The 21,639-nt window shown below is 36.4% G+C and overlaps 1 protein-coding gene across 6 annotated transcripts in view; it reads right to left on the bottom strand.

The window, feature by feature from the left end:
- Nucleotides 1-21,639, bottom strand: part of LOC143223306 (3',5'-cyclic-AMP phosphodiesterase, isoforms N/G-like) — a 188,591-nt gene that overhangs the window by 102,368 nt on the left and 64,584 nt on the right. The window contains exon 1 of one of the 6 annotated variants that reach the window (XM_076451126.1): nt 8,294-9,012. The exons of 3 other annotated variants lie outside the window; for them this stretch is intronic. In XM_076451126.1, coding sequence (XP_076307241.1) covers nt 8,294-8,484 — 191 coding nt within the window. In that variant the 5' untranslated portion in view covers nt 8,485-9,012. Of the gene's footprint in view, nt 1-774; nt 963-8,293; nt 9,013-21,639 lie in introns of those variants that run through there. 2 more of the 6 variants (XM_076451133.1, XM_076451132.1) reach the window with 2 other exon arrangements.

Genomic DNA, 21,639 nt, shown 5'->3' with positions numbered 1-21,639 from the left:
ATTTACTCACCAGACATTATTAAAACTATCTCTGCTACATTTACTTCGTTCATCTTTTCACCAGACACTATAAGAACCATCTCTACTATATTTACCACGTTCATTTTTTCACCAGACACAATAAGAACAATCTCTACTACATTTACTACGTTCATCTCTTTACCAGACACTGGAAGAACTATTTCTATTATGTTTCCCACCTTCATCTTTTCACCAAACACTGTAAGAACCATCTTTTCTATATTTACCGCGTTCATTTTTACCAGACACTGTAAGAACCATCTCTACTACATTTACCATGTTCAACATATTTTTGAAACAAAGTCATTTTTGTAAGTCACATTTACCTTCTTAAGTGAAACAAAATCTCCGTTAAAATTTAAATATGACGTTTTATTGAAAGCTAAAAAAACGTACGCACACATACATGTATATATATATTTATATATTTATGTGTAAACTGTACATACAATAGTTAAAAAACTAATTTAAATTTTCGCGTTTTACTCAAGTCTTTGAAAGTTTCCAGCATATATTTTTATCTTTGTATCAGTCTTGATTTCCCTTGCTCTTTAACCCTAACATTGTTACGTTTAGCCTAGAAACCTAGAGCACACACCTGGTTTTCAGATGTATCAGTTTTGCGAGTAATAATTAACCTGTACACTTATGATATTTATCCCAGTAGCTGGGATGGAGGTCTAATAACGCTGTTAACAAACTCGCACGCGCTTTTATTTTGTACCATTTCTACTAACAGGAGTGTCTACCTACCGTGACAGGTAAGCTACTGTGTGTCGACGGCACGATCTTCGGAATTTAAGATGTGGAGGTGGTGCTGTGGTTCGCTTATACATTTCTTGGAACTTTAATGGCACAGAACAGTGTTGGTCAGAATGCAAGAGTAAATTATACAAAGCCTTGTCTAATCTCCTTTGTTTTGCTTGAAAATATATTTAGCAGCGTCAGTTTGTCTGTCTCGAAACAAAGAGATCGTCTAAAGTTTCGTAAACACGTGACAAACTTCCAAACAAATAGGAGCAGATAAGTTCACGAACTGACAAGTCCTTGAATATTACTGCTCACAGTAGGCGACGTAATCGAGCTCTACTCCATTCTAACTCCCCCTTTCTTCCATATTTATACAGACATCTTCAATCCACAGAAATGTGAGACATACGTACACTTGACGTGGTTCGAAATCTCATAATAAATGTCTCGTTTAAAGACGAAGCAATTGAACTGAGAGATAAATGATTTTAGCCAGCATATCACCGTTATGGAAAACATAAGGGTATTGAATTATTTCCACTTTTCTATATGTATTGTATTAAAAAATATATTTTATTGGTTATAATGCGTTATATGTAATGAAACATGGTTAGTATTGACCAAAGGTCAAGAAGAAACTGCCATTCAGTGTGCAAGTCACGGAGCGAGTGAGCTAAACTTTAGGTGTTTGAAAAGTCACATTTATATTGTAATAACTTTTTTGCATGAATAACTCATAAGCCAACTATTAAGTTACGGTTATACTTGTTATAACCGAACATTACTAGTTTGAAATATATCGTTTTTTATTCGGCCATTATGTTTTTGTTTGTTTTTCTATTCAGATGAAAAGAGTACTTTTCAACCATATTACTTCTTTCACCTCTATTGTTGACGACGCGTTTCACTCAATACCAGAGCTCAATAAGCCAGCTGAAATACAACAAACATAGTAGAGTTGGAACGTTATGTATATAAGCCATTTGCTAGAATAACAATTGCTAAGGAGTAATTACCAAGACAACTTCTGAGTTTCATTGCATTACTGACATAGGAATATTCAGTCAACCAGTTTAATGAACTATACCTATGCAGATAGCCCTCGAGTAGCTTTGCGCGAAATTCAAAACAAATAAACAATCTAACGCTTTTTCCCTGTTTCGAAAGAGAGATATTAACTAGCTATAGTGCGTCAAAAATGGGCCCGGCCAAAAGGGCGAGCATGTTTGGTGCGACCGGGATTCAAACCCGCGACCCTAGGATTACCTGTCGAACGCCTTAAAACGTTTGGTCATGCCGGGCCCAATACTTAACGAAGAACAGGATATTAATTTCAAAGAACTGATCATTCCTCACCGCCGAATAGCGACAGAAAGTGCTTTAGAAGCTGGAATTGCATTTGCTACCACAGATGTTGATAGTCCAACCTCTTATGCAAAATAGGCCATCTTTTTTTCCCACTGTTTAAGCTTTTAAAGAGTAAATTAAATCTCGTTTCGATGAAGATGATCAAAATATTCTTTGCGGTCTCTCTTCTGTTATAAAGCAACCAGGAAACCAAGATAATACAGAGGATGTCTCATTACTTTGTGACTTTTATGGAGTGAATGAGAATCAATTATCTTCAGAAAGAAAGACTGTGGTTGGTCTTCTCGATCAAGAAAAACAAAATCTCCATTTGTCTTCAGGATATAATTTGTCAAAATAAATGGATTTATGAGAATGGCATCTTTCAACTGCTTCCAACTTATTCTCAGTTGACCCAAACATTCAGCACTGTTCCAGTCACACCTTGTTCTGCTGAAATATCATTCTCTGCTTCACGTTAAATCAAAACATACCTACGTTCTACCAGCAGACAAGAAAGACTATCCAGCTCATGTCACCATTTTAAATATTGAAGTGGGTCTGACTGAAATGTTAATCTCAGGAACCTAACTCTACAAATCCATGCTTTATATAAAGTTTAGTATTTCGTTGTGACCCTGGCAAAACAACAACAGCAAGGAAAACTATTTTCAACGAGTCACTAAAACACGGAAGTTTTTTGAACTTATTCTTAAACTCATGAAACAAAGCTTAACTAATATCTGTCGGTGCAAATTTTCAGTTGGCAACCTGGTGTCTAGATTAAAGCTTATCAAGTAAAACATTATCGTTTTCACTATAGAGAAGTTCTACAAACTTTTAAGCCTACTTTTCTGTCTGCTCTTGAAAGGAAAACAATAGCGTCGTATAAAACAACGAAAACGTTACTTGACAACCAGCGTCACAGTATGAATGGTCCCATAAAAATGGCGCCAGTAACATAATGCTATCTCACCCAGCCAAAAGTGTAGATATCTGGACACCTAACACTGCACTGATTTTTGAAAGACTGACAGAAGCTGTTTTATTTGGATTTAATCAGGGATGGTTATAAATACTAGGGGGAAAATAAAAATTACAAAGACGCAAAAAACTACAACACAAAAAAAACAGTTACGTAGTAATTCTTTTCATTCTTTTCAATGCCATAGAGTTATTTTCAATACGTTTTCACTCATAGTTGTATGTTCACTTGATTATAAAATAGATTAAGGATTATAAAAACTGGAATAGAACAGCAATAGTGTTACAACAAAAACTCAAGCTAACACACTAATGAGTGAAATAAAACAACCGTAAGTTCATACTAGTTAGTTTTTAAACTTTGAAACTAGTATTTCATTATGCTTTATTTTATGTGTAAATAAGTACTGAAATATTTTATAAAATATAAATAATTCATACCTAAAGAAAAACCAAAATAACTGTACAACCACCAACCACCTATCAAACAGTTCATCTTCCTAGTCACCAGATGGAGTCATTACCTCAACAGAGAAACTATTAACAAATAAATAAATAAAATAATGTGGTTGTTCATTAATGGCTCACACATATTTTTCACAGCTATTGGGTCCAAATGTAATTGATTTCTTTAAAAGAAATCTTCGGTTGGATAACATATAAAAGACACACACATCATATGGATACACATAATAGTGTAGCGCATAACCACATTGACTGTGTACTTCCATACAAACGTGAAACTTTCCATATTTATGTTTGTTCTGTCTTTTAATAACTGACTCGAAACATTAATTTACCAGTTGAAGGATTTTCTATCATAGTTTCATCATAATTAGTTAATAAAGTCTCAATAGGGCTCAAAATATTTGCATAAATGTGAGGATTATGACGCATCAATCAGTAAAGCAACATCTACTACTATTTCATTACGAAGCGATGTTTATCCATTTTAGCTGTTCTTTTGATCGCCACTTGATATCATTAGTTTTGTGTAGATTATAGCCTCTTGTGTTCTAGGCTACAGCTCTAGGTCCTTGTAAAGAACTTTAAAACATTATTGATACCTTTGGATTAAAGTGATATACGGTATTATTACTTAAAACGAGGATATTGTAGACCATATTACCAATAATCTTAGCCATTCCTCGTTCCTGAACAAATGTTTAACACGTCAAGTTAGCTATGATTGGTCCATCTCTTTTCATTCTTCCTATAATATTGCATCAGACAAAAAATTTCTGAAATACTCTGTACTCGAATGACACGATAAATGAGCTTAGGTAATGTAAAAGTGGTGTAAAAAACTCGTTATTTTGTTATAAAATTACTAAAAAACGATGTTTACTTAATAAAAAACTTAATTAATGTTTAAGTTTCGTTTCATTTGTTTTTAATTTCGCGCAAAGCTACTCGAGAGCTATCTGCGCTAGCAGTGTAAGATTAGAAGGAAGGCAACTAGTCATCACCACCCACCGCCAACTCTTGGGCTACTCTTTTATCAACGGGCCTGGCATGGCCTAGCGCGTAAGGCGTGCGACTCGTAATCCGAGGGTCGCGGGTTCGCGCCCGCGTCGCACCAAACATACTCGCCCTTTCAGTCATGGGGGCGTTATAATGTGACAGTCAATCCCATTATTCGTTGGTTAAAGAGTAGCCCAAGAGTTGGCGGTGGTGATGACGCCCTCCCTCTAGTCTTACACTGCTAAATTAGGGACGGCTAGCACAGATAGCCCTCGAGTAGCTTTGTGCGAAATTCCAAAAAAAAAAAAAAACACTTTTATCAACGAATAGTTGGGATTGACCGTAACATTATAACACCCCCACAGCTGAAAGGGAGAGCATGTTTGGTGTGCCGGGGATTCAAACCTGCGACCCTCAGATTACGAACTGAATGCCTTAACCACTTGGCCGTGTCGGGCCGTTTAGGTCTCGAGTTTTATTCTGGGGAAATATCTAATTTATACTCTGAAAGTTGTTTTTACTTATTTATTGTTAAGCGCAAAGCTGTACACTAGACAATGTGCTTTGCTCATTGCAGGGATCAAACCTAATACTTTAGTGTTATAAGACCTCAAGCGTATTTCTAAGCCATCTGAAGGTATTCTCTCAAACCTAATCTTAATAATAATTACAATAGTTTTGTAGTTCTGTAAATAAACACTTATGATTACCTATTTGTAATAAAAATGATTTTCAGAGGATGTGATGGATTTACTCTTTCTTATATTATACACTGCTGGCTAAAATCTTAACACCAATGAACTTAAAGAAACAATACGCATTTTGCGTTGTTAGACTCAACCACTTATTGGAGTAGAGCTTCGAAAGATGAAAATAAGAAAAGGGAAAATAAAAATATAAAAGTTTTTTAGCATTTAATAGGGAAAATGTGAACACTTTGAAATTAGCCTAAATACTAGGTGGTCAAAAGTTTAAGAACATACTGAAACGAAGCGTTAATCGGTAAACACGTAACAAAATTTAGTCATTTGTGTTCAAGCATTAGCGTTGTCAACATCTCCCACTGACATCTCCTGTGTTACATTGAGTAAAAACATGGCAAAAGCTAAAAAGTTGACAAAGTTTGAACGTGGCAGAATTGTCGAGCTGCAAAAGCAAGGTCTCAACGTGACATCGCTGGTGAGATTGGGTGTAGTAAAACTGCTGTTGTAAATTTATTAAAAGATCCTGAGGGATACAGAACGAAAATTTCAAGTGTTCGGCCCAAGAAAATTTCGACGGCGTTGAGCAAGGGGATTCGACGGGTTGTCCGGCAAAACACCAACCGATCATCAAACCACATTAAGACCCTTACGGACAAAGAATGAAGGCCCTGCCTTATGTGGAAATGACTGGATCTTTTAGCCGGACAATGCTGCAATCCACAATGCCCGCAGGACAAAAGACTTTTTTCATGGCAAATAACGTGATTCTTTTGGACCATCCAGCGTGTTTGCCCGAACTGAACCCCATTGAAAATGTTTCAAGGGAAGACAAGGGAAGTCTATAGAAATGAACGTCAATTCCAAACAGTGCATGATCTTTGTGAAGCCATCTTCACCATTTGTATCGACTACGCCAAAGCGAATATTTGCAGTTATTCGCAATGACGACCGTGCAACTCACTACTGAGACTTCTTGTTGGGCATTTCCTACCCTGTTTAGGACTTCTTTTTAGTATGGTCATAAACTTTTGACCAGCTAGTATTTAGGCTAATTTCATAGTGTTCACATTTTCCCTATAAACTGTCTTAAAAGTTTGTTTTTTTTTTATTTTCCCTTTTCTTATTTTCATATTTTGAATTTTCATATTATTCTACTCAAATAAGTTGTTGAGTCTAACAACGCAAAATGCGTATTGTTTCTTCATATTCATTGGTCTTAAGATTTTGGCCAGCAGTGTATATCTAGTTAATATCGATGTTTTTTGTTTTAGTTGGCTCAGCACTGTCAGGTGGGTTAAGGCATTCGACTCGTAATCTGAGGGTCGCGGGTTCAAATCCCCGTCATACCAAAATGCTTACTCTTTCAGCCGTGAGGGCGTTATAATGTTTCGGTCAATCCCACTATTCGTTGGTAAAAGAGTAGCCCAAGAGGTGGCGGTGGGTGGTGATGGCTAGCTGCCTTCCCTGTAGTCTTACACTACTAAATTAGGGACGGCTAGCGCAGATAGCCCTCGTGTAGCTTTGTGCGAAATTTAAAAAAAATGTTTTAGTTAAATTTATATTTGTAAATGCATGTAACATATATTGTTAAATCTGTAGTGCAAAATTCCCGTCTATTCCCTGTATTTGTAGAAGATTTTAGAGTGTAGGAATTAACAATATATGTTATATAAAAGTACTAGCGTATGGTTGGACCAACTGAAATTCCTAAAACTTCTTCTTAACGGGGCCCGGCATGGCCAAGCGCGTTAAGGCGTGCGACTCGTAATTGAGGGTCGCGGGTTTGCATCCGCGTCGCGCCAAACATGCTCGCCCTCCCAGTCGTGGGGGCGTTATAATGTTACGGTCAATCCCACTCTTAGTTGGTAAAAGAGTAGCCCAAGAGTTGGCGGTGGGTGGTGATGACTAGCTGCCTTCCCTCTAGTCTTACACTGCTAAATTAGGGACGGCTAGCACAGATAGCCCTCGAGTAGGTGTGTGCGAAATTCTAAAAAACAAAACAAACAATTCTTCTTAACGTTTATAAACCGCTGCCTCAAGGAACAGTATATAATGTTTGTTTGCTACAGTTGATATACTGTGAACTTTTTATAAACTTTGAAGCTATAACTGTGATTAACGCTTATTAATCGAGAAATTATAAATATCTGATCAGGAAATGTTATAAATTTCGAGCATTACAAATGATTTAACTGCAGCGTATTAACATCGGACGTGTGATCAGTGAAAAGATAGCTTCCGTTAAATGAACTGTATTGATATCAATTCTAAATTAATTCGCTCCTCGTGAACCGTCAATAAAATATTCAGAAGATTCAATATTGTTTGAAAGTTTGTGTAACTTGTTTATATTGTATTATTGTTTGTGTATTAAAATATATTTATATTAAGAAAGAAAACTGTGTTTTTCAATTTGATACGTCTCGACATTTATTTCACTCCTAAATTCAAATTTAACTCAGTTTCGGACTAGTTGAAATCGTAACACATTACATATTAAACTGGAGACTCGTCCAAGGTATATTATAATAAACAAGAATTATTAACTCGAATCGTAGTAATTCAATAAAGTTGCTCTATAGAATGTTCCTTTCCATTTCAAATCTTCAAAGTCAACAGTTTAGTCATATCTGAAAAGGCAATAGCTTAGTCAAATATCAAAATTTGACGACATAGTTAATCTGAAAAGTTGACATCATAGTCACATCTGAAAAGTCAACATCTCAGTCACAGCTGAAAAGTTGACATCTTAGTCATTTCTGGAAAATCAATATCTTAGTCACGTCTGAGAAGTCAACAGGTTAGTTATATCTGAAAAGTTAACAACTTGGTCACATCTGAGAAGTTGTGGTCTTGGTCATATTTCACAAGTCGGCAGCTTAGCTAAGTTGTTACTTTCTCAACATAATTAATAGAAGAAAGAAAAGCTAATAAAATGAGATACAACAAAAACAAAACAAAACTGATTAATTTTTCTGTAAGAGAAAAAGTATCAATGATAAAGAATGTGGTCCGCTACTCACCTTCCCCGCGACGCGTGAGACCCTCTGTGAGAACGCGAAACAATACTCGAAGATTTGGATGTTCTGGCGGACTGTGTTTCTTCGGAACTGTAGTAAAAAGTCTGTGTTGTTTTGTCTGCTCTGGAGTTCACAGAGTTCCGAGAATAAAATGACCGGATGTACGTCAAAATCATCTTACTAGGACTAGCCATTTCTGTCTGGATTAATGTTGCTTAGCTCAACGTAGTACGCGTGACTTTCTTCGATGTTACAGTTCACGTTGTCATGACAGTGACTGATGGGTTCACATGATTTAGCTCACACATATTTCACAACAATTTCTATCCTATCGCGAAAAAATGATAAAATTCTGGAAACACTTGGAGTTAGTATGGATTAACGCCTATCGTGTACTGCGAGTTTAATAAACGCGTTATTCTGTAAAGAGTACAATTACTGTCACCATGGTGACGTCAATCCCTTCTCCCCACTAGAATTTGTAGGTAGTTTCAACAAACACTCTTCACTCCTCGATCTATATTAACAAAATTTTTAAACAAACCGTCTGGAAACGTAAATTTTTTTTACCATTACAATACGACACCAAGTAGAAATTTAGAATGTGAATATTTTATAAATATATCTAGGATATAGAAGTGATTGTATGGTCTTAAGAAGATATATAGTGTCAGTCCAAATATACACTTACATACAATGCTAGTCCAATCTGAGAAACTGCAAGACTGGAAATAATACACAGGAAGATGTTCCCAGGAAGTAAGGAGGATATCATCTTCCTTCCTCTTACTTCTGTCTATAAAGTCTCAGCTTTGTCTGCTATCTTAATATAAGATAGCACAACGCTGGTGAAGGACCATGCAATCTAACTTCCTCTTCCTAACAGCAGAACATGGCAATGTTAATTTTTATTATAATCCAACGAATGGAGCACTTAACAACTGCATGAGCATCATGCACGTGAACGACCATGTGCGCGATGATTATAAAGAATGTAATACAGTTCATTTAGTTATCTCCGCACGAGTGAAAATAACAATACTAGAGCTTTTAGTCTGCAGAAGTTAACCACTGAAGCATCAGGAACAGCTTAACTAAGTTACAAACTTGTTGTGGCCTTTGCTACCAACAGAGGTCTCTGGGTACGGTTTCCCCGACGCTTTTCCGACATTTTAATATACAGAGCTGCTAGGGTTGTGGTGAGCGTTCGATTTTCTTTTACGGTTTAATTCACTTTAATTTGTTGCAACCTGTAGCCTGTTAAAACCCTCTCAAGTTCCCCCGCTCAAAACTCAACTGTCTATTTATTTCACTTATAAATCACGCGTGCAAGAAGCAAAACGAAACAACGAATCAGAGTATGGACGTAAAAATATTATTGATCATTTTTTCAAGACACCATGAGACAGCAGATATTGTGTTTGGAAAACACACAGCTTACGATCGAAGTCGTCCAGAAACGAACGACAGAAGAGAAGGGTTAGGGGACTCGTGTTAAACTTTTAATAAAATGATTCACCAAGAAATTGTATATTGGAAGTTTAAGAAAATCTGTCTGGTACTTGTCAACTCGGTTATGTTCTAAGCACAACGTACTTAGTTTGTGAAATGAAGCGCGAAAGACACGTTTAATTAAGTTTTAGATTTTCCATTAATAAACTAAGCTGATAACAAGACTTCAAAAGACTTTCTATTGTTGTTTAAAAGTCAGACTTTTCAAATCATTGTTTTTGCGTATGAATATTGTTAGTACTTTTCATTGTTCGATATTATTCTAATTTCGTTGTCTTTTTTTGTTCTGTAAAGAAAAAGACTGATGGAATCTTATAAGAGTTTGCATTTGTTTCACAATTGACACGTGGGCTATAAAATATGCTGTTTCTCTTAATAATCGTCACGCAGCCTTAATCCTCAAACACCCTTGATCTATTTAATAATAACAAATTAATTTTTAAAACCCATACACAGGTACTAATTATAGTGTTTTAATTATCAAACAGAAGTCGATCCATTGTAACAAATGTACATTATTATTTCCGTGGTAATGTTACAAGAAACCGGGAAGCTAGAGAGAAAGAACAGCTGAATTAATAAGCATAAATGTACAGAAATTAAATTATCGACAAAAAATAATAAAATAAAAGATAAACGTATATTTAATCAATATCGGGTCTCATGTCTTATGCAGCACTACTTTTAGAACGGTTCTCCACGTGGTTGCTTCTATGTTCTGTTTAACCAGCATCATACGTGTCAAGGTGATCCTCGCCAGTGCTATTATTCCTTTCAGTAAAGTTTTTCGATTACACATCAAAAGGAAACCCACTAAACTTAAAAGGCCTATTAGATAGATCTTTCTCATGCCAACTGTGTATGAATAAAAAACGAAATTGAATATGGTATCTTAAGAGATAGTAAAGCCTTTAAAATTTTATATTTTCATTTATATTTCTTCCTAATATCTCAAGAATTATATTTGATAAATTTCGTGCTCTATCTTTCCTTCTTCTTCTAGCACAGGATTATATTGTAAACGTAGATGGCAGGGGGAAGGGGGAGGGAGCACACGTGTGTATGGGATTATCTTTTACAATGTGAGTCAACAGCTACATGAATACGTGTTACGTATGCTTAACACTCCTACGAAAAGTGAGGCCTAATAGGCCCCAGAGCAACTTGAAAGGTTATTAATATTAGGCTAATAATTTTGTATTTAAATGAAATTGCCATTTAAACCCATTAATGAATGGATTAACGAGATTCCCACTGTCCCTATCTACTATCTAGCGAAACCACAACCAGGGGAACGGGCTTGGAGAAATCAGGACTAGAAACGTCTTTTCGTAGGAGTGTTAAACGCAAACAAACATTTGCGGTTTTCATAAAATATTTAATATAACTACAATATCAAGTTTATATGATAATACATGCAATGTTTCGTGAAATGAAATGTCACCTCTTGTCCTTTCTAGAGGACTCCCATCACTGTAAATACTTTCTGCTGTGAAAGTGTTATTGTTGCTATGTTTTTACTACAACTACAATCAATAGTGTGTTATTATAAACAAGGTAATTCATTGATTGTTGCATGGCTTTTATTCTACTTTCGTTTCCCAGCTCACTTTGCATATTTAACGCTCTTGTACAGGAGATAGAGTTGCACAAAGCATCGCATTTCACTCAAAAGCAGTCAGGTTTCAACCCATGAGAACAAAAGAAAGCATCTAGCCCTGCGGTCTAGTTCTCTAACTCTTAAAAGAGGTAATGTGTTAGAATTTATACTGGACAATCAAATTTTTACAAAGTAAAACGGCTGTTGTTATGTTAGGATATATTTTTTCCATCCTGTTTTTAAACAAATAAACAAGCATACAAACAGCACTGAATACTAGGCCTGAAACTATCACCTAAATAACCTTTAAACTACTACCTAAATCTCCTTTAAGGTAGTACCTAAACCACCTGCCGTTAATTGGTTTATAATGCTAAAATTCAGGTTTTGATACCCACGATGCGTAAAACATGGAGGACCTATTTCAAAGATTTTTGTTTAAAAACAGACGATCAGACAAAATACCACGTAAGTCAATTTTTCATTACCGCCTGAATCCGTCTTTCCATTCGAGTTAATTTTATTATATCTACTGCCGATAGAATCATATAAAGTATTTTAGAGAAAAGAAAAACAAGCAAGTTCTTTATGAAGTGTTTGAAGTTTAGCGCTTGTCGCTAATATGTGTAAAACACGAAAACAAGAACGTAATCAGCAGCTATTTGGGAAGTGTTTAAGATCACATCACAAAACAGCTGTTAATATGTGATGTTGATTCCGGAGAAACGTAAGACTTAGCAGGAAAACAAAGGCGCAGTATAAATTATCAGTCAGCTTGAAAGGGCTAGTGTGTGTCACGTGACGTCTTTTCAATTTCGGTGTTGTTGGTCTTGGCTCGAACAGAATTATAATAGCTGTACTCTTATGCAGAATTACCATTGCGTGTTGTCGCTCATTATGGCTAAACTACGGATTATTTCGCTAATTGAATCGGCAGCAGGCTGAGAAACATATCCGAAAATCATAAACAGCTTTGGAAGTGGACTTCTCAACGTTTTGTAGGCTTAGCTTTCTGAGAGTTTAATGTAGATGTTTTCGCAACGAGTGATGTAGGTGTTTGTCGTAATATTTCCAGCATGTACGCTCACGTGAGAAGCAGTACAGCTGTAGGGCTATTCTCTGCAGCGTACACGTGCTCACGTGCGATATATTACCATTTTTATTATGTTCATAGGAAACTAAGTTAATCTCTGTCTCCGATGTGCTTGGTAGAATTTATTGTTCGAAATATGTTTGTGTGAGCGAGAGATTAATATTGGGAATTATTATACATTATGAACGTTTTCGTGCCAGCTACACAATAAGATTTCTCCAATTTCTACTCAGTCTGTTTTCAAATAATTGTTATTTTTAAATCAGATTTTTCACAGGTTTGATGGCATGTTCTGAAATATTCTTGTTTACGTGGCTCTAATTTGGTACTATAGATATTTTTATTAAGTTTATAAGAAATGTAAAACACGTTTTACCATATTTTAATAACAGCGTTAACATGTGATGCAGTTCAAATTTCATGGCGCTTCGTAACGCGAAACGTAATATGGGCTGATAAAACGTAAAATCGTGTAAGTAAAAATTGAAAATCAACATATAATGTAAGTTTTACTTATTAAGCATAAAGCTCTGCCCCCCACGGGTATCGAAACACGGTTTCTAGCGGCTTAAGTTCGCAGACATACCGCTATGCCACTGGGGGTGTGTGTGATAATTTAAAAATCGAAATTATTTACTGTATCTATTTGATATGATGTACGTAACATACGGTCTTTTTCTTTTTAATCTCATACAAAATTCATCAAAATATTGTGTTTCAACTATTATATCAGAAACATACTTTTATTCAAGTTTTAAAATCTCGTACGCCCCCAGTGGTACGGCGGTATGTCTGCAGACATATCGCTACAAACCGTCTTTCGACACCCGTGGTGGGCAGAGTACAGATAGCACATTCTGTGGCTTTGTGCTTAACTTAAAAACGTACAAACGAAGTTTCATATAAAATCCATCACGATATTATTTTTCAAGCATCGGTATTATACAGGTATTATACACATGTTTCAAGCAGGAATTGCCACGAATTTGTATTCGAACATTTTGTTTTTTGTTTGTTTTTGAATTTCACGCAAAGCTACGTACACGAGGGCTATCTACTCCAGCCGTCCCTAATTTAGCAAAGACTAGAGGGAACGCAGCTAGTTATCACCAACCACGCCAACTCTTGGGTTACTCTTTTACTAATGTATAGTGGGATTGATCGTCACATTATAACGACCCAATGGCCGAGAAAGCGAATATGTTTCGTGTGACGGGGATTCGAACATGTGACCTTCAGATTGCGAATTGAGCGCCCTAACCATCTGGCCATGCCGGGCCTCGAACACTTTACAAACAAGTTTTGATAACTCAGAGATTTTTTCCAGTTTCCTGATTAATGATATTTCATTCAACTTTTACCAGAAATTTGATGATTTAATGTTTAAAATCAACATCGCTTCATATCAAGTGTTTGAGGAATACACACTGTATATCGAATCCGATAAGTATTTCAAGGTTATTCGACATTGTATGAAAAAACCAGTACCGATGTTCCTCCGTACTCGTTAAGTTTATCTGTTTCTGCAGATAAGATAGGGTAGTAGTTTGAATGTTACAATTAAAATGGCAGCTGTCTTTATTGAAGTTACAAATCGTTATCGAAAAAATTGAATTTAGAGATGTGTTTTCTTGTTTAACATCTTTTATTCTCCTATGAATGCAATTTGTCTAAATGATGAATACTTTATCGCAAATAAAGTTCTTATTAGGGGCGGAGTGAGCAATGGCCAGATGGTTAAGGCACTCGACTCCTAATCTGAGGGTAGCGGGTTCGAATCACCATCACACCAAACATGCTCTCCCTTTCAGCCGTGGGCGCGTTATAATATGACGGTCAATCGCAACTATTCCTTGATAAAAGAGTAGCCCAAGAGTTGGCGGTGGGTAGTGATGACTAGTTGCCTTCCTTCTAGTCTTACACTGCTAGCGCAGATAGTCTTCGTACAGCTTTGCACGAAATTAAAAAAACAAGCAGTGAACATGTACCGTGATGTTATGGTCCTGCCATCTATTGGAAGATTTTAATACTATTAGTGAGTATAGGTGGCTAGACATTCAGTTTTATAAATAAAATTAAGATTCTCTTACAAATGATGTTTGCGCGAAAACACTTACATGATTTATGTTTCAAGGTTTATTTTTATACAATTTCCAATATGTCGACTGTTTTTTGTAGATCCTCCTGTCTTTCGTTAGTTGTTAAGATGAAAATACTCACATCGTGCTGACTTTTCTGTTTTATCTATTTTGTTTAACATACTCGCTAAACGCATGGAATATGTCAGCTCTTCAAACACATTTTGCTTACATATATATGTTGTTTAGATATGCTGGGAACCATTTGTTACCCGAAATGATGACATGGTACAAAGGCTAAATCAAGGTCTTTCAAATGCATAAACGTATAACTCTCTTCGTCCTTAAACAAAATTATGTTTCGATTGAAACATTTATGCAAATTTATGAGAAACTCACAATAGAAACCAACGTTTATTGGACAGTTTCGTTCTGCACTATAATTTTGTTACTTATACATTTTTCCTTCTACTAATAGTTGTCAGTAACAAATGTTTGTATGTTTGTTTGTTTTTTAAATTTCGCACAAAGCTACACGAGCACTATCTGTGCTAGCCATCCCTAATTTAGAAGTGTACGACTAGAGGGAAGGCAGTTAGTCATCACCATCCACTGCCAACCCTTGGGCTACTCTTTTACCAACGAATAGTGGGATTGACCGTCACATTATAACGTCCCTCAGCTGAAATGGCGAGTACGTTTGGTGTGACGAGGATTCGAACCCGTGACCCTCAAATTACGAGTCGAGCAACTTAACCACCTTGTCATGCCAGGCCGGCCAGTAACACATAGCCCTGCATTCGGATATGCCTAAACATTCTATATCAGCATATCTTTGATATTTCGTACGGACTTTACAACAACAAAAAAAAAACCCATCAGAACGTAGGTGTTGGAGGTAAATAAAAATGGAGACCTTTTGGCCCTGGAAATTCCTGGATTTCGAATTAAATTTTACTGCACTCTCCTTCTTTTCTTAGAAGTAATATTTTCCTAATTTTGTTGTATTTTTACTGAAACATTATGAATCATAAGAAACATTTTGCTAAATATTCGCGCCAAGCTACTTGAAGACAATTTGCGATAAATTTCTCAAAAAGTCATAGAGAAAACGGAATGCACGTAGTGAACACTATTTATTGCCAACCCTTAGGATACTCGTTATCAAAGTATAGTGAGCCTACTCATGTTATAATACTCCCACGCAAATTCAGCGACGGGTTTCGACCCCATGATTCACAGAGCGTTCTGGCAACAAGGCTATGTCACGTCTCTTAAGAAAGGAAATCACGGTTTCTTTTAGCCGCGACATAACGGTTTACAGACCAGATCTGTTTATTCAACTACTGTGGAACCCCTCTAAGCGGCCACCCCTTAGATTCGGTCACCCCTTGAAAGCGGTCATTCAATAACAGTCCCTTTTTTTGTTTACATAATCCCTAATTATATACAGTGGAACCCTCTAATCAGGCCAGTTTGTCTCAGTCCCGAAGGTGGCTGCTTTAGAGGGGTTCCACTGTATAAACTTTCAGCTCATAGCTCCATCTCTTAACCGATTTCAAATCTAATTACAGCCATGGCTAGTGAGGATTTCCTCTTATTTTATTAGATAAATTTTCATTGCTTTCAAGCAGCTCATATGAAAGACACTTTGTTTCATTGTCTGTCTACACGTTTTATCTAAAAGGTACCATATTCCACTGCGTTCTACACATTTAATCTGAAAGGTACCTTATTCCATTGTGTTCTACACGTTTCCCATTTAAAATATGTGTCAGAAATTTGAGTATTAGCAATAGCGATGAGTATTTGTATTTGCTTTTTCTAAATCAAAGTTTTAAAGAAACACTGGCAGTTATTCTGTCCCGAGAAAGTTTACTTTCTTCACATAAAAGTCTTATTCATTAAATTATCACGTGCAAGTCAAATTTTGTTTTATAGTTTAAGCTCTGGTTGGCTTCATATTAGAAATCTTTGTATACGGAAACATAACATATAAATCATAACAGCTTCCAATGTTGTTTTTTTAAAACTATTTGTCAAAAAAAAAAAACACAACCAGCAGATTCGAGCATTCTTGAAGTATTTTCAATGGTTCTTTTCAAAAATTCATACGTCAATCGAATATCTTCTATAAAACATAAATGAAATTATTTGTAATACTCTTTCTTCAATAAGTGGCCAGGCATAGCCAGGTTGTTAGAACGCTTGACTCGTAATCTGTGAGTCGCGGGTTCGAATTCCTGTGAAACCGAACATGTTCACCCTTTTGGCCATAGAGGTGTTACAATATGACGGTCAATTCACTATTCGTTAGTAAAAGAGCAGCCCAAGAGTTGGCGGTGTATCGTGATGACTATCTGCTTTTCCTTGAGTCTTAAATTAGTACGGCTAGTCTTCATGTAACCTTGCGCGAAATTCAAAAACAAACAAATAAAAACAATCTTCAATAAAGCTTCCGTCCGATCTGTTAACATCGATACCCACAGCTGCTTCTGGTGCACAGAGCTAACATGACCCATTGTCTATTAACACTTATCCACTGGTTCAGAGGTAAGTTTAAAAACTTAAAACGCCAAAGTCTGTGGGCTGATTATCCGTGGTTGAGATGTACCTTAACCTTAAAACAAATTAAACAAATAATAACTATCAGAAATGACTAGTATATCTGCTTGTAGCACCAAGAACAACATGAACTGGTGTCAACAACGATAAACACTGATGCCTCTGATAATGCAAGTTGTACATCAAAACTAAGGTAATTAAACAAATATTGTTTTCTAACAGATCAGCTCTCAAATATTAATGTTACACCTGCTATTTCTGTCATTAAAATAAATTTAAAAATATATATGTTGTTGTAGTAGTCAATATTTTTATATCTCTCTCTGTTTGTAAGGGGATTACTAGTGTATGTTTAGTGTCAGTCAGTCGAATGTAGGTTATAAAATTATACTAATTAAACAAGTGATTTCTGTAGGCCATAAAATATATTTTGTCCGCAAGGTGTTAGTATTTTCAATCTTATCGATATCTTATGAGACACGTTGGTTAAACGTTGTGGTTAGAGGTCTCTAATGCTCTGATACAACTATCATTACCGAGAGGACTCAACCAATTCAGCAGCATCCGCCTATATACGGTTATTCTTACACCAATGACGTGATTATGATGTCCTCTCAGCTGAAAATACAGAGTACACTTAGCGACTTTAATCTTGGACCTTCATATTCGTAGTTCTGCGGACAAGTTACTAAGCCACACTGACCCTCAACTAAAAAATAATTAAGTAGTGGGACGGGAGGTAAAACTGTCCCCTTCAGTAAAAAGCCAACCTTTGTATATCATCAGTTATGATGTGCTTCTAGTTATAGTGTATTATACATAACTGTTGTTCATAACCCTTTACATAAACACATTGACAAACAGGTGCAAATGTGAATGATGAAAGAGCGAGTTCAATTTTTTTGTAATTAAACAACTTGATTTAAAGTAAGCTCATCTGCATATTAAGTTGTTGCATTTTGCGTAAAGCTACTCGAGTTATCCCTAATTTTGACAACTCTACCTCCCACCACCAGCTCTTGGGCTACTCTTTACCATTGAATAATGGAGTTGACCGATATGTTATACAGATCCCACAGCTGAAAAAAACGGGCTCCTGGTTCGAATCCCCGTCACATAAAACATGTCCGCCCTTTCAGCTGTGGAAGAACTATAATGTGCGGTCATTCCCACTATTCGTTGGTAAAAGAGTAACCCAAGAGTTGGCGGTTGGTGGTGATGACTAGCAGTCTTCCCTCTATTCTTACACTGTAAAATTAGGGAAGGCTAGCGCAGATAGCCCTCGTGTAACTTGGCGCGAAATTCAAAAACAAACAAAAACTCTGAAAGAGACGAGCATGTTTGATGATGGGTTTCGATCTTACTAGCGCAGATTTCGAGTTGTGCGTCCTCACCACCAAGCCACATCAATAGGCCATCTAAGGTAAACTCAATGATTTTTCATGGTTATAAAATAAATATTTCAGGGAATTTCACTTTGTTTATTTCAAAAAGTAAGTAATTTTAGAAAACTAAATTGTAAAAACAAATGTAAACGAAGTTCGTTTATGTTTTTATAATGTACTATTACTCTACGGTGAGTGATTTAGCCCAAAATGCTTCACACCGCACTCACCAGAACTGCGGCACCCAATAACAGTGGCTTATGTTTTCACGAAGGGATTGAACCACAATGCACGTCGCTGTCTCACTAGTATCCACGTTCTTTTGCGCTATTCTTCTAGAAAATTTCTATCTTGTGCATTTAAATGATTTAATTACATGCATTCGTAGTACAGCAAGAAGTATCCGGATTTATACCGCTAAAACCACGGGTTCGATTCCCCTCGGTGAGCCCAACAGATAGCCTGATGTGGCTTTGCTATAAGAAAACACACACACACATGTATTCGCTACATCCAGTGCTTATCTTAACTTGTAATTGTGATGAATTAGATAGGTGCTATTTTACATCATTGGTGTTTGTTTTATACCTTATAGGTAAAACGGTCCCCAGCCACAAAAAGTGCATTTTTTCATATATCTAAAAAAATAGATGTATGTTCAATCTTTTTTTAGTGAGAAAGGTAATTTATAATAATACAGAGCTCATTTTAATCTTCGCCCGCGCGCTTTTACAGTAGTATATCTGCAGACTTGCAACGCTAGAATCCGGGTTTCGATACCCGTGGTGGGCAGAACACAGATAACCCATTGTGCAAACAAACAATCATTAAAAAATATTTTACTTTTTTTTTAACTTTGTTTTTAATTGGTGAAAACTACATTCAAAGTTAGAATAATCTTTTTTACTTCATCTCCCCAAGTAGGAAAATAATCATAACAACTATTAACATGAAAAATGAAGCTTTGATAGGCACTGAAATATAATAATTACTGAAAAACTACATATTATGTTATTAAGGCCATACATCAGGTGGCGCTATTAGATCAATATCACTACGCGAAACGGAGAACTTTTTTCTGTCATTATTTACGTAGAGCTAGCTATAGCTGCTCACAACTGTGCAGTGTGTGTCGGTGGCGAGTTTGTCAGCTTCATAATTTCAGGTTATTTTAAGAGTGTTCTATTTTTCCTCATTTTTTATAACATTGTTTTTGCCAGAGTTATATTAACTCTCTTACCATTGGCTTCCTTTCTTGCTTATCTCACAGGGTTTTAACGAGTAATATTCAAAATTTAATTAATGTCATACTTCACAAGTTGTTTTATCGTAATACATGCTCCTTTAGTCTGTGATACTTTAAATAAAAATACAACAATTTCTGACCATAGCCGTCTTAAACACATAGTATAAGATTATACTGTACAATAGCTTTAAAAAAAATAGCACTTGACCAGTCGCTTTTAAAATTTCATAATTCATTACACCTTATATACATACCGGCCCGGCACGGCCAGGTGTCAGAGCGTTCAACTCGTGATTTGAGGGTCGCGGTTTCGAATCCCCGTTACAACAAATATGACCGTCCGTCAACCGAGGGGGCGTTATAATGTTTCAGTAAATCCCACTTTTCGTTGGTAAAAGAGTAGCTCAAGAGTGGGTGGTAGGTGGCGATGACTAGCTGCCTTCCTTCTAGTCTTACACTGCTAAATTAGGGACGGTCAGCGCACATAGTCCTCGTATAACTTTTCGCGAAATTCAAAAAAAAAATTTATATCCTTAAAGTAACTAGGTAACTTCTAGCTATTTCATGTTTCTACGAAAACGGGGATGAGCTAATTAGATAAATAACGATATTAAATAGCAGTAAAACACCTTGGATTTCGTGGTATTAGTAATCACCAATGACATTCTTCCTCTTTAATTGTTTTTAATCCTAAAAATTCGTTACGTCTTTTATAACTGTGACAGTATATATAATCAAAGTGTATTGCGTGAATAAGGATTTTTGCTAGGGATTTGAAATTTGATTAAACATAATTTTGTGTAGTACTGTACTACACTTCATATTTGAAATTGGATATCACCCGAGAGGTGAACATTTTGTCGGAGGAGTTACTTTTATAAATAGTCTTGAGTAAGGCGGAGTACTTAAATATACACGGTTCAAAAGCGCGTGAATTTCAGCTTTGCTTAAAGTTGAAGGCCGAGGGAAACGTTTACAGCTTGTTTGTTTTTGAATTTTTGCGCAAAGCTATACGAAGGCTATCTGCTCTAGCCGTCCCTACTTTGGCAGTGTAAGACTAGAGGGAAGGCAGCTAGTCATCACCACCCACCGCCGACTCTTGGGCTACTCTTTTATCAACGAATAGTGGGATTGACCGTGACATTATAATGCCCCCACGGCTGAAAGGGCAAGTATGTTTGGTGTGACGGGGATTCAAACCCGCGACCCTAAGATTACGAGTTGAGTGCCTTGACCACCTGGCCATGTCGGGCCGACGTCTAGCGAGTCATTATTTGTTATACTTTGATATAGTAGTTTGTTAATATGCTATATAAACCAATCTTTCATGTTCCTGAAGTTTACTGTTACAGGAAGTTTTTTGTTTTAACAAAATTATGTTACTCGTTTGTACAATAGTATTTCAAAAACACTTTATTTTTATATTTTCACGAATCGCGACAGATTTGACAAGTTTGCTTTGCTTTTGGAATTTCGCACAAAGCTACTCGGGGGCTATCTGTGCTAGCCGTCCCTAATTTAGTAGTGTAAGACTAGAGGGAAGGCAGCTAGTCATCACCACCCACCGCCAACTCTTGGGCTACTCTTTTACCAACGAATAGTGGGATTGACCGTCACATTATACACCCCCACGGCTGGGAGGGCGAGCATGTTTAGCGCGACGCGGGCGCGAACCCGCGACCCTCAGATTACGAGTCGCACGCCTTACGTGCTTGGCCATGCCAGGCCAGATTTGACAAGTAGTTTTAAACTGTCACCATCTTTTTTATTCTAGATTATAGGTTAATAATATGATGGTATGAAAGTCTGACACTAAATCTACCTGCTTGTGATGTTCTGTAAATCAGTTTGTTCTGTTATTACGCACAAA

The sequence above is a fragment of the Tachypleus tridentatus genome, chromosome 8 (genome assembly GCF_004210375.1).
Source record: "Tachypleus tridentatus isolate NWPU-2018 chromosome 8, ASM421037v1, whole genome shotgun sequence".
Classification (NCBI taxonomy): Eukaryota; Metazoa; Arthropoda; class Merostomata; order Xiphosura; family Limulidae; genus Tachypleus; species Tachypleus tridentatus.
The sequence above is the reverse complement of the archived record's forward strand: the minus strand, read 5'-3'. Positions and strand labels throughout refer to the sequence as shown.